The 11,951-nt window shown below is 38.3% G+C and overlaps 1 protein-coding gene and 1 pseudogene across 3 annotated transcripts in view; both read left to right on the top strand.

Moving 5' to 3' along the window:
- Positions 1–11,951, top strand: part of ARL13B (ARF like GTPase 13B) — an 83,307-nt gene that overhangs the window by 54,467 nt on the left and 16,889 nt on the right. For all 3 annotated transcript variants that reach the window (XM_006139873.3, XM_006139874.3, XM_027765944.1), the window contains exons 4-5: positions 1,774–1,879; positions 3,097–3,299. In XM_006139873.3, the coding sequence (XP_006139935.1) occupies positions 1,774–1,879; positions 3,097–3,299 (309 nt within the window). The remainder of the gene's footprint in view (positions 1–1,773; positions 1,880–3,096; positions 3,300–11,951) is intronic.
- On the top strand, positions 8,273–9,177 carry LOC102489670 (protein SET-like; annotated as a pseudogene).

An 11,951-nucleotide genomic window follows, 5' to 3' on the forward strand; every position in this document is an offset into this window, starting at 1 on the left:
CTGTCTGGTGAGCGCATGCTTCCTATAGCAAAAACCTCTCCAAAAAAAAGCAGTGAGTATCTATAATACCCAAATTTTAGTCTTTAAAATATCGTTTCCCTCCACTACACACTAATGAAAATGGTTACTTAGAGAAGGGAAGGAATAAACAGTAGAAAGAGACACAGATGGAAAATAGTTCTTTCTGAGCTATCTTGGTTTTGTTTTTGTTTTGCTTTTATCTTTTATTTTTAATTTATTTTACTTATTTACCCCATGATTGAGTGAGAAAGAGGAACAAGAAGAAAGGGAAAGCACTCCCCACACGATCATGTCACAGTCTTTTTTTTTTTTTCCCCGTTTCTCCATCCCATCAGGATTTTGGGCATGCACACATATGTACTCAAGTATGTTCACAACCACTGGGGCTGTGATTTGAACCACAGTTGGCCATGTGGGATCTGGCTCCCTATGCACCGCGTTTAACCACTGTGCCACAGGGCTGGGCCCTGTGATGGTATTTTATTGCACTTTTTTTTAACCTCTGTCATCAGATAGACAAATAGTAGTATGTTGTAATTTCTGTTTTTTAGAATTTACTTAGGTTTTTCATTTTGTTTTCCCCAGTTTGTATCTTAACTGAGTATTGTTTTTAATGTCCACCACTATGCCAAGTAAATTGGAAGTGGTTTTATGTCTCTGTAAATTATGCATTTATATGGACATAATTACACATAAGTGGATGAACTCAAATAAATATTTTGATATTTAAAACATGATATGGTTTGGGCCAGCAGGTGGCATAGTGGTTAAGGCACTGAACTCTCACATGGCCTGTTGCAGTTCAAATTCTGGGCCTGGTGGCTTGGAAATGATGCCAGGTATATGTGCATATGTGCCCCTAATGCCAGGAGAATGGAGGAGATACAATTGCCTTGTGGCCATCTCACCTGGTCCCCCCTGGAGAGTTACTTCTCACTTTCCCTCTCTCTGTCTCTGGCAAGTCCATGCACCCTATGGTAAAAACCTAAGCAAAACAAAACAAAAAAAGAGGTACAGTTTATATTTTCAGAAGGGTAGAACATGAGATAAGGGCAGTTACATCATGATACAATGTATTTTAAGATAAGGACAGAATTTATAGATGTGAGCTGGAGAAAGTATCGTTTGTTGCTTTTTTGTTGGCCTGTTGATCTATTGCTTACCTTTTTTTGACACTGCTCTTTACCTGATTTCCCTTTTGTTAGAATAGTTTTTACAAATATTATTTTAGCAATAAATAAAAGAAAAATCCATCAATACTTTGTAAAACTGGCATGTTCTACAATCAGTAGATTTTAAACTAAGTGGAAGAAATCACATATCTCCCCAATCAGAGTACTTCTATGACCATTTTATTTAAAACAGAAGAACATGTTCAATGGCTCATATAGTAATGCAACAATAAAAGGTAACATTTTGTGAGGCAGCCTTATGTAGGAAGAATGGTTTTGAATCCAAGACCTTCCTGAGTACACCGAACACATACTTACCCATGATTCAGGCCTACCTGAAGCTGGGAGATTCTTCATGGCATTGAGACCCTGTGGAGGGTGTTGTCTCTTTCTCTCTCTCCTTTCTGGCCTGCCTGAAGCTGGGGGAGCCTTCATTGCATTGAGACCCAGTGGAGGGTGTTGTCTCTTTCTCTCTCTCTTTTTTGGGAAATATTTTTTTTTTAAATAACATGGTAAATGTATTTTAAAATTTTTATTCAATTATATATTTGCTATTAAATTACCTCATTTGTTTCTCTAGGTTGGCAAATAAACAAGACAAGGAAGGGGCTTTAGGAGAAGCTGATGTGATAGAATGTCTGTCTCTGGAAAAATTGGTCAATGAGCACAAGTGTCTTTGTCAAATAGTAAGTTATTTTTTCACTGTGTCCTTTGAAATATGTTTACTGTAACTTAGCTTTTATAAAGGCGATAGGCAGTTAGAAAACAGTCTTAAAAGCATTTTTTTAACCAAAGAAATCCACCTCACTGTTACTGCTTAATACTGCAATATTTGTTTTTACTTAGTTGTAACTGACTTCCATAAACTATCCTTCATGATTTCATAGATTTTCACATTGCTTTGTTTAAGGTATTGCTGATAAGATAGTATAGTATAACTAGCACATCCTTCTATGAATTTTGTAAAGCAGGAAAGGAAATGCATAAATATAAAATTTATACATAAAAGAAATTTATAAGAGTTTTGAAAAAAATTTTTTCAGCATTATTAATTTAATTTAATTTATTTATTCATTTATTTTAATTTGACCAGAGAGAGACACAGAAAAAGAGAGAGAGAAAGTGAGAAAGCAAGCCACCAGGTCTAGGACTTGAACAGTGGACGACCATGTGAGAGTGTCCAGCACCTTAACCACCACACCACCTGCTGGTCCTGAGTTTTGAAAATTTTATCAGGAGCATTGTCTTAAAATTTTTTAAGAAATATAGACAGGAAATGTTAATTTTATAAATTGATCATTAGGTTGTCAATGTTATGATTGTTTATGACTATAAATTCCCTGATAGATGGAATTAAAATTTCCTGGTATTTTTAATAAATAGAGGCAGTTTTTCTGGCAGTTCAAGTATGTCTTCCAATAAGCCTGTTTAAAATTGTAACTGACACTGTCAACTTCTTATGTCATAATGTCTCTTATAGCTTCCAGATATGTGTAAAGTATTTCAGCCCCTATGTACTAATCTTAGTGTTTGTTGCAAAGGTGTGATTTGTGAGTTAAATAAGAAGTAGATGCTTTGGAATAATTTAAATGGCTTAATTTTTTTCTTTTTTTTTGGAGAGTTTTTGCTATAGGGCGCATATACTCACCAGAAAACCAGAGAGAGACAAAGAGTCAGAAAGTGAGAAATCACCCCAGGGGTGATTGGCCACGCCACAATCCCTTTTCCTCCAGTCTCCTCTCGGGATCTTGGGCACGCACACACACGCGCCTGGTGGGAGTTTAAGCCACAGGATCCAGGACTAGAACTGCAATCAACTACATGGGAGTCCAGAGACATAGCCATTATGCCAACTGTTGATCCCTTTATTTTAATCTTTGAGTTAGATAAATTTCTGTTGTAGGAACCTTGTTCAGCAGTCTTGGGGTATGGAAAAAAAATTGACAAGTCCATTAAAAAAGGCCTTTACTGGCTGCTACATATCATTGCAAGAGACTTTGATGCCTTAAACGAACGCATCCAAAAAGACACAGCAGAACAACGTGCTCTCGAGGAACAAGAGAAACGAGAAAGGGCCGAACGAGTGCGAAAATTACGAGAAGAAAGGTAAGTAGATTAATTTTGTGCCAGCGTGTATTTGAAGAGTCAAAAACAGGACAGTTTTGTGAATAATTTGCTAATTTTGCCTATTCTGTCTCTTCTTTCTGTATGAAGGAATACACACATCTTCTTTCCTTTTTTATTTTTATTTTTTTAGTCTCTTATAGAGTGTGTGTGCTTTCCTATGGAGAGAGACAGAGAGGGAGAGAGGGAAAGTGAGAAACCATCCCTGGGGGATTGTGCACACCACAATCCTTTCTCCTCCATGGTCCTATCAGGATTTTTGGACATGCATGCACAAGCACTCGCCATGTTTCTCATACCAGATCTGGGTCTGAAATCATGCAGTCATCCATGTGGGATCCAGCCGACTTTACTGTCCTGCCACTTGGCTGGCCACCTCCTTCCCCCTTCTTTTTTTCTGCTATGGGGCACATGCACTTCACTAGAGAGAGAGAGAATGAGAGAGGGAGAGAGAGAGAGAGAAGGAAAATGATAAAGTGCCCCCAGGAGGAGATGGCCACACAGCAATCCTTTCATTTTTCTCTTAGGACATTGGGCACATATGCACAAGCTCCTGCTGTTTTTCTGCCCAGTCTGTGACTGGACAGTGCAATCTGCCATGTAGAATCCAGCCACCTTAACCACCACACCACCTGGCCTGCACAGTAGATTTTCTACTTTTTTATTTCTTTCTTTACTCAAGTTTCAGTGTTAGAATTCTAATTTTTCTAGTAATGTTATGGTTGTTAAATTTGCCTATGTATTCACTATTTTTCACCTTTAAAATTTTATCTCTGGGACTAGCAGATGGTGTAATGGTTATATTGCTGGACTCCCATTTAGTTGACAGTGATTCAAATCCTGGCCCAGTGACTTAAAAAGCAGCTTTAAAAACTCACGCTGGGCATGTGTACATTCATGCCCAATATCCCAGGAGGAGAATGGGGAAGATGAGATTGTAGCATAGCCATTCCCCCTAGGAGGTGATTTCTCACTTTCTGTCTCTCTTTCATTCTCTGTCTCTCCTTGAGCACACATGCCCTATAGCAAAAATCTTTGCCAAAAACAAAAAAGAAGAAATTATCTCCTATTTGTTATGGGTACCTTTACTGCAATGACTCTTAAGACACAGGGTAGTTTTGCCCCTCTGGGAACATTTGGTAATGTATGGAGGCATTTGTAGTTGTCAGGGCTTAAGAAAGGGTGAGATAATATTAGTAACTAGTAGGTAAATGCTAGGCATACTGCTTTTCTTCCATTGATGCACAAGACAGTTTCCTGTCATAAATACTGTCAGGCCCAGTAAATTAATAGTGCCAAGATCAAGAGAACCTTTTTTTTTATTCTTTTGGAGAGGTTTTTGCTATAGGGTGGTGTACTCGCCAGAAAGAGAGAGAGACAGAGAGATAGAAAGCAAGAAATCACCCCTCAGGGGGGATGGCCATGCCGCAGTCCCTTCTCCTCCATTCTCCTCTCAGGATCTTGGACACATACGCACATGTGCCCAGTGAGCACATAAGTCACTGGGTCAGGGACTCGAACTGTGGTCGACTACATGGGAGTCCAGCAATATAGCCATTATGCTAACTGCTGGTCCTGAGAGAACCTTCTTTAGTCTCAACAAAGATAGGAAGTAAACTGTTAAGAGGATCAGTCAAGTCAAGGGAAATCTGCACTTCAACACTGGTTTGTCAGAAAGACTCAGTTGCACTATCTCAGGTTTTAAAATCATTTTAAAAATTATTTTTAAAAGGCACTATCTGAAAGGAAATATTTAAACCAAATTTATCAAACTCTGTATTAAAAAATGATTGTGTAAATTCTACTACAGAATTATCAATAGTCTTAATGCTGCAAGAAAGTAATAAAGTTTGAGTAGAAGTTGAATTTCATACTTAATCCCAGATCTTTCTTACTTTCTTTATGGGATTATTAAAGAAGAGAAGGAAGAGAAGAGAAGGAGGGAAATGAAAAAAAAAATTTTATAGTTTATTTTTATATTTCTTCCTTGAGAGAGGCCCTCCCAACAGGGTCCTCACATTATGATTTACCCCCAGCTGCAGCCTTCCAGCATCATGAGCATACACAATGCCTTGCATATACATGGGGACCTTAGAAGAAGAATTGGGAACTTCCCAGATAGCCTCCACATAACTGAGCAATGCCTTACTGTTGTGCCACTGCAGCTGGCCAAGAAAGGAATTTCAAATGAACACCTGAAAGATCCATAGTTGTCTCCTAACTCCCTAAGTAAGACTGGCCTTCCAGTGGTTTAACATAGTCGCAGCTGGTTATGAAAGAACCCACTGCCCTTGGGAATGGGCTTTCTTGTACCAATGGGGGAAATCTTATGATAATTGTATCTTTCATCTAAATCAGACTGAGGACTTAATGGAAAGAAGTATTTGTAGATACAGCACTCACCCCCCCCCCCAAGTGCTCAGTAAAAGAAGTATATCTCTTTAGATAACAAAGAAAGAATGGGGTGAGTGATTTTGGCAGCTGGTGATATAAAATTAACTAGAACTGTGAGAATCTTTGATTTTACATCCTAGAGTATACATTTATGATAAAAAGCTCAGTACTACTAAACATTTGTTGATCAATCATACATACTTTTTTATATAGTTACAAAAATAATATATATAAACCCAGCTCCTGGTACAGTTGGTTACACGTTCAACTGCAGCATTGGAAAACCACATAGTCTGTAGGGTTTAGATCTCCAGCATGGTCACCCTAAAACATGCTAGGCATATGTGTGCATGCCCCAAAGTTCTGAGTAGCTGGAGGTCAGAAGGGAACTGGATTATGGTGTAATCCAACCCTGTTGGGGGTGTTTCTCTCCCTTGCTTTGTACTCCCACGTGGCTGGAAATGACAAAATTAGAAAATAAAATCTATGGCTACACAATTTTTCTTTTCTTTTTTTTTTTTTTTTTGCTCTCCCTCCTTAAGGAAAACAAAAGCCAAAGCTGCAGACAAAAAAATTGAATTGGATAAACAAGATCTAATGTTAGTCATTTTAAAAAGTTCATATCTTTTCCATAATAATATTTTAGATTATGTTATGGTAGACTTTTTTTAAATACTCATCCCTTTCCTCCTTTTTCTAACTTTACCATGCCAGTTGTGTGAGACCACTCAATGAAGCTGAGACTCAATAATTACAAGCAAATTGGTATTTAAGGAGGAGTGATTAATAACAACTTTTCAACCTCACTAAATTGAATCTAATTGATTCAGAAAAGGTAGGCCTTCAGAAGACAATTCCTCATGGCTCCTGAGAACTAGTGATTTCAGGGGAAAAAGAGGAATGAAGATTTCCTACTGATAATTCAGCCTCTAGCCCACAAACTTGAGTGGTAGGGAGCTCCTCTAGCCTTCTCTCTTTGTCTCTGTGTCTGTCTCAGTCTGTTTTCTCATTTTTTCATAATTTTTCCTTTTAAAAAATTTTTAAGGTAAAGTATTCTCTTGCTTTCAGCCCCACCTTTGTCTTGGTAATAATTCCCTCTTCCCGTCCCACCCAGGCAGGAGAGGCAAAAGGCAAGCCTTCAGAAGACGATTTCTCTAGTCTCCTGAGAACTAATTTTTAAGGTAAAGTATTCTCTTGCTTTCAGCCCCACCTTTGTCTTGGTAATAATTCCCTCTTCCCATCCCACCCAGGCAGGAGAGGCAAAAGGCAGGCCTTCAGAAGACGATTTCTCTAGGCTCCTGAGAACTAGTGATTTCATGCAGTGCATGAGCATGCCACACGGTTTTCTATTTTGTGCCTTTTAAAAATAATAATTATTTGATTTTTTTGTTTTGTTTTATTTTTCTCTGTTTCTTTGTTGTTGTTTCTCTCTCTCTGTTTCTTTTCTTTTCTTTTAATCTCATCTCTCCACTCCTCAATCTCCATTTACTGTGGTCCTAGATGGATCTAAGGGAACTATAGCCAAACATCCAAATACTATTAACATATTCCTCAATATGTACTGAATCTGCTGCACAAAGGGATCACAATGGAATGGCAAAGAGATTACAGATCGCCTCTTTCTGCATGCTTCCGAATGTTCAGATTGAACTTAAGAATTAGAAAAAAATATAACATCCATCAGATCATTAGAAATCACCACAGGACCACAAGAAATATGGGAAAGCAAGAACATACCTCTTCTCCCAGGGAAAAAAATAACTCCTTTTCATCCACAGATAGTTCAATGAAAATTATGGAAATGTCTGATAAAGAATTTAGAATATTCATAATGGCAAAACTAACAGAGATGGAAGAGAAAAGAGACAATGACCTGCAGAAGAAGGAGAAAGGAGAAAGGAGCTGACAGGTTCCAGGAGGTGAGGAAATTCTTGCAAGACCTAAAAGAGGAGTTATATATACTTAAGAAAGAGTCAAAAGGACCTGTTAGAAATGAAGGCTATAATACAGGAAGTCAAAATCTCCCTTGAAAGTATTAAAAGCCAATTAGATCATACATAAAATAGAACCTCAGACATAGAAGAGAAAATTGCTGGCCTAGAAAAATCCACCATGGAGACTGAGAAAATGGCCCCCCAAAATGAGAATAATACACAAGAAACATTGGATACCATCAAGCGTCAGAACATCCAGATAATTGGTATCCCAGAAGACGAAGAGTCTCATAAGGGCATGGGTGATCTATTCAATGAAATCCTACAAGAAAACTTTCCAAACCTAGAGAGGCACTCAAAGATCCAGTCCGAAGAAATACAAAGGACCCCAATTAGAATCAACCCAAGAAGATCTTCTCCAAGACACATTATAGCCAGATTGACCAAAACCACAGACAAAGACAAGATACTAAGATTGGCAAGAGAAAAACATCAAGTTACCTACAAAGGATATCCCATCAGGCTAACAGCAGACCTCTCATCAGAAAGAATGGGAAAATACATTCAAAGTATTAAGGGAAAAGCAATTTCAACCAAGAATACTGTACCTGGAATTCTCAGAGGGTCTTCCTGGCCAGCAAGGTGGTTTTTGGGTCTGGTGCCTGTACCTTCCTGGAAACATGGCCCCCAATCAACAGTTTTCGCTCACACCTCCAATGAAGAAACCAAGACTGCCCCCTGCCTCGAGGCCGGAGGAGGTGTTAGCTTCTCTGGACTCACCCAAGAGAGAAAAAGAACAAGAATAAGCAACTGAACATATCAATGAAGTACAAAGGAAATAAACAGACATAATGAACAAGCCAGTGAAGAGATTTTGAAAGTAGAAGAGAAATAGAATAAACTTCGCCAACCATTTTTTCAGAAGAGGTCAGAATTGATCGCCAAAATCTCAAATTTTTGGGTAACGACTTTTGTCAACCATCCACAAGTGTCTGCACTGCTTGGAGAGGAGGATGAAGAGGCGCTGCATTATTTGACCAGAGTTGAAGTGACAGAATTTGAAGATATTAAATCAGGTTACAGAATAGATTTTTATTTTGATTAAAATCCTTACTTCAAAAATAAAGTTCTCTCCAAAGAATTTTCATCTGAATGAGAGTGGTGATCCATCTTCAAAGTCCACTGAAATCAAATGGAAATCTGGAAAGGATCTGACGAAATGTTCAAGTCGAACACAGAATAAAACCAGCAGGAAGAAGCAGCATGAGGAACCAGAGAGCTACTTTACTTGGTTTACTAACCATTCTGATGTAGGTGCAGATGAGTTAGGGGAGGTCACCAAAGATGACATTTGGCCAAATCCATTACAGTACTACTTAGTTTCCGATATGGATGATGGAGAAGAAGTAGAAGATGAAGAAGAAGAAGAAGAAGAAGGATTGGAAGATATTGATGAAGAAGGAGATGAGGATGAAGGTGAAAAAGATGAAGAAGATGATGAAGGAGAGGAGGATGAAGGAAAAGGTGACTGACAGAACACTGATGGATTCCAATCCTGCTTTTTAAAAAATTTTTCTCCAGTTCCTGGCCCTTCCACTTAACTCCTATCTTTCTCTTTTTTTATCCCCCTCTTGTGCTCAGTCACCCTGTACTTGAGGTCTCTTTTCTCTACACCATGGTTCTCAACTTATTTTTTGGGGAAAAACCTTGAGCAGAAACAATGGGAAAAGAATCTCTACCTTTTTCTGTTTCAAATTCATTTTGATCCCTTCCTATCTCAACAAAAACTGTTTGGAATCAACACCACCATGCTCTGTGGGAAAAAAGAAGATCCTTCTGCTCCCTTCGCTCTGCTGGAAGTCGGAGGGTGCTAGGCCCTATGTAGTAGTGTATAGAATTCTAGCTTTTTTCCTCCTTTCTCTGTATATTGGGCTCAGAGATTACACTGTGTCTCTATGTGAATATGGACAGTTAGCATTTTGTATCTGTCTACTTTCAATTTAAAGAAAGAAAAAAAAATTTAAAAACATGGGTTATAGAAAGTCAGCAAAGGGAGGGTTTGAGATGTTTGGGTGGGTTAAGTGGGCATTTTGACAACATGGCTTCTCCTTTGGCATGTTTAATTGTGATGTTTAATGGACATCCTTGCAGTTGAAAATGACACTTTTAAAAATAAAATTCTCTCCTAATGGTGACTTGAGTCCTGCGACTCGATGGGAGAATCAGCAGAACCTGTAGGATCTTATTTGGAATTGATATTCTCTATTGTACTTTTGTTCCTGTTTATTTTTAAATTTTCTTTTTGTTTTACTGGAAAGGAAAGCTGGTCAGTTTTAAACATTAGAGATGTACAAGTTGCTTTGTTACAATAAAGCTAAATGTGTACACAAGAATTTGATGCTTTTCTCTCAGAATAGATAGGCTTACTGTGACCTTCCAAGTTTGACTTGTATAGATCACTTCACTGTCAAACTGTCACCCGAACTTCATTATTTTTGATACGCACTTTGCCGGATGACTTCTCAGGGTTGTGTGGACCGAGTAAAGGGATTTAAATCAATGTATTAATGCCCCCACAGCTGGGAAATGTGGGTACAATTTGCTCTTGATTTATCAGTACTATCATTGGGATGCGAGAGTGCTCAAAACTCAGTTCTGAATATCTCGTGTTTTTATCTCAAATTGGCAGTTTTTTAAATGGGCCTTTGTGTCTGTGACCACCATCAGACAAACTGGTGCTCTACTGCCAAGGTACATATGGGACAGTTGATGGCACGTCTTCATTGGCACATAAAGTATGGCCAAGAAGACGGGTTCTTGGAGTAAGAAGTCAGGTTTGGAAGTTACGAATACTTTTTTTGGTCCATAAGTCCCCGTTTTCTAGCATGAGGCTCCCAAACATGGCTGACTGTGAATCTCGGTGGGATGACGAGCTCTGCTCAGTGCCACTGCAGAGAGGCTACCTAACGCGTGAGCTTTTTAATCATGTACAGTATAGTGGGAAATGCCACTTTTTCAGAGATGAATTAATGAACAGCCTCATCAAATTAAAGCTTTTTGACATATAGAAGTTTATAATGGAACTATTCCATCAATGGACAAAGTGTAACAACCCTGTCTAGATGGACAGTATGTAATTTCTGCACAGGTCTTTGTTTAGTGAATACATCACTGTGTACGAGTCAGGAATCTTGCTCCAATAAAGGAACATAGACTTAAGAAAAGAATACCGTACCCGGCAAGATTATCCTTCATATGGGAAGAAAAGACAAAAACATTCTCAGATTTAAAAAAAAAAAAAAAAACCTGAAAGAATTTACCAGCATCAGACCAGATCTCCAAGAAGTTCTCAAGAGAGTGCTGTATCAGGAAAATTAAATACAGATACACAGAAATAAGAGTTCAAAAACTAAGAAAAGGCCCAACTTAACATAGGGACAAGCCTTGAGTTGCATATTATATCCCAGAATTTAATGGGGAAGATTGAACCACAATAGAAGATAAAGTACATGAGACTGAACTGGTGAAATAGAATTTTATGACTTGACTAAAACATTAGTGAATTTCTTCTAGGCTTTGTTGTCTGGTTTTAAGGATTTGTGTCCTGTCTTGAGATGTTGATAGGTTCATGTACATACCATTTGAACAGAATCCTAACCTGTTTCCTAGCTTTAAGTTTTAAGCAAAATTCCTTAGGATTTATTTGATTTAACTTAAAACTGTTTTTCTTGAAATTACCAGCTGAAATTGCTATTGAAAGTAGTTAGAGTATTTAAGAAATTGTGTGATCAATACAATGTGGGGGAAAAGGAATGGAAGATAACTGTAGACACCAGAGGGAGTCAGAAGAGGGTGGGAAAGGACAGAGGGTCAGAAATAGGGGTAAACATATATATATAAAACATATACATATATATGAAACTAGAAATGGAAAATTTTTGACTATAAAATGAATGATTAAGCCACTGTGCAGTATATTCTGCACAGTGGGAATATATATCCCACTGGATGGGAAATCATATTTTGTATGCTGTGATGATGCTTAGGGAATGAATGTAAATTAATTGAGTTTTAAAAAAAGTCCCAGAAAATAAAAGCCTAAAACTGTTCTTCTTTTTTTTTTGGAGAGATTTTCACTGTAGGGCGCGTGCGTGCACTCGCCAGACAGACAGAGAGAGACATAGAGACAGAAAGCAAGAAATCACCCCCCATGGGGGATGGTCACGCCACAATCCCTTCTCCTCCATTCTCCTCTCGGGATCTTGGGCATGCACGCACACGCGCCCGGCATGAGTTTTAAGCCACC

The sequence above is a fragment of the Tupaia chinensis genome, unplaced genomic scaffold (genome assembly GCF_000334495.1).
Source record: "Tupaia chinensis unplaced genomic scaffold, TupChi_1.0 Scaffold000009_1, whole genome shotgun sequence".
NCBI lineage: Eukaryota > Metazoa > Chordata > Mammalia > Scandentia > Tupaiidae > Tupaia > Tupaia belangeri.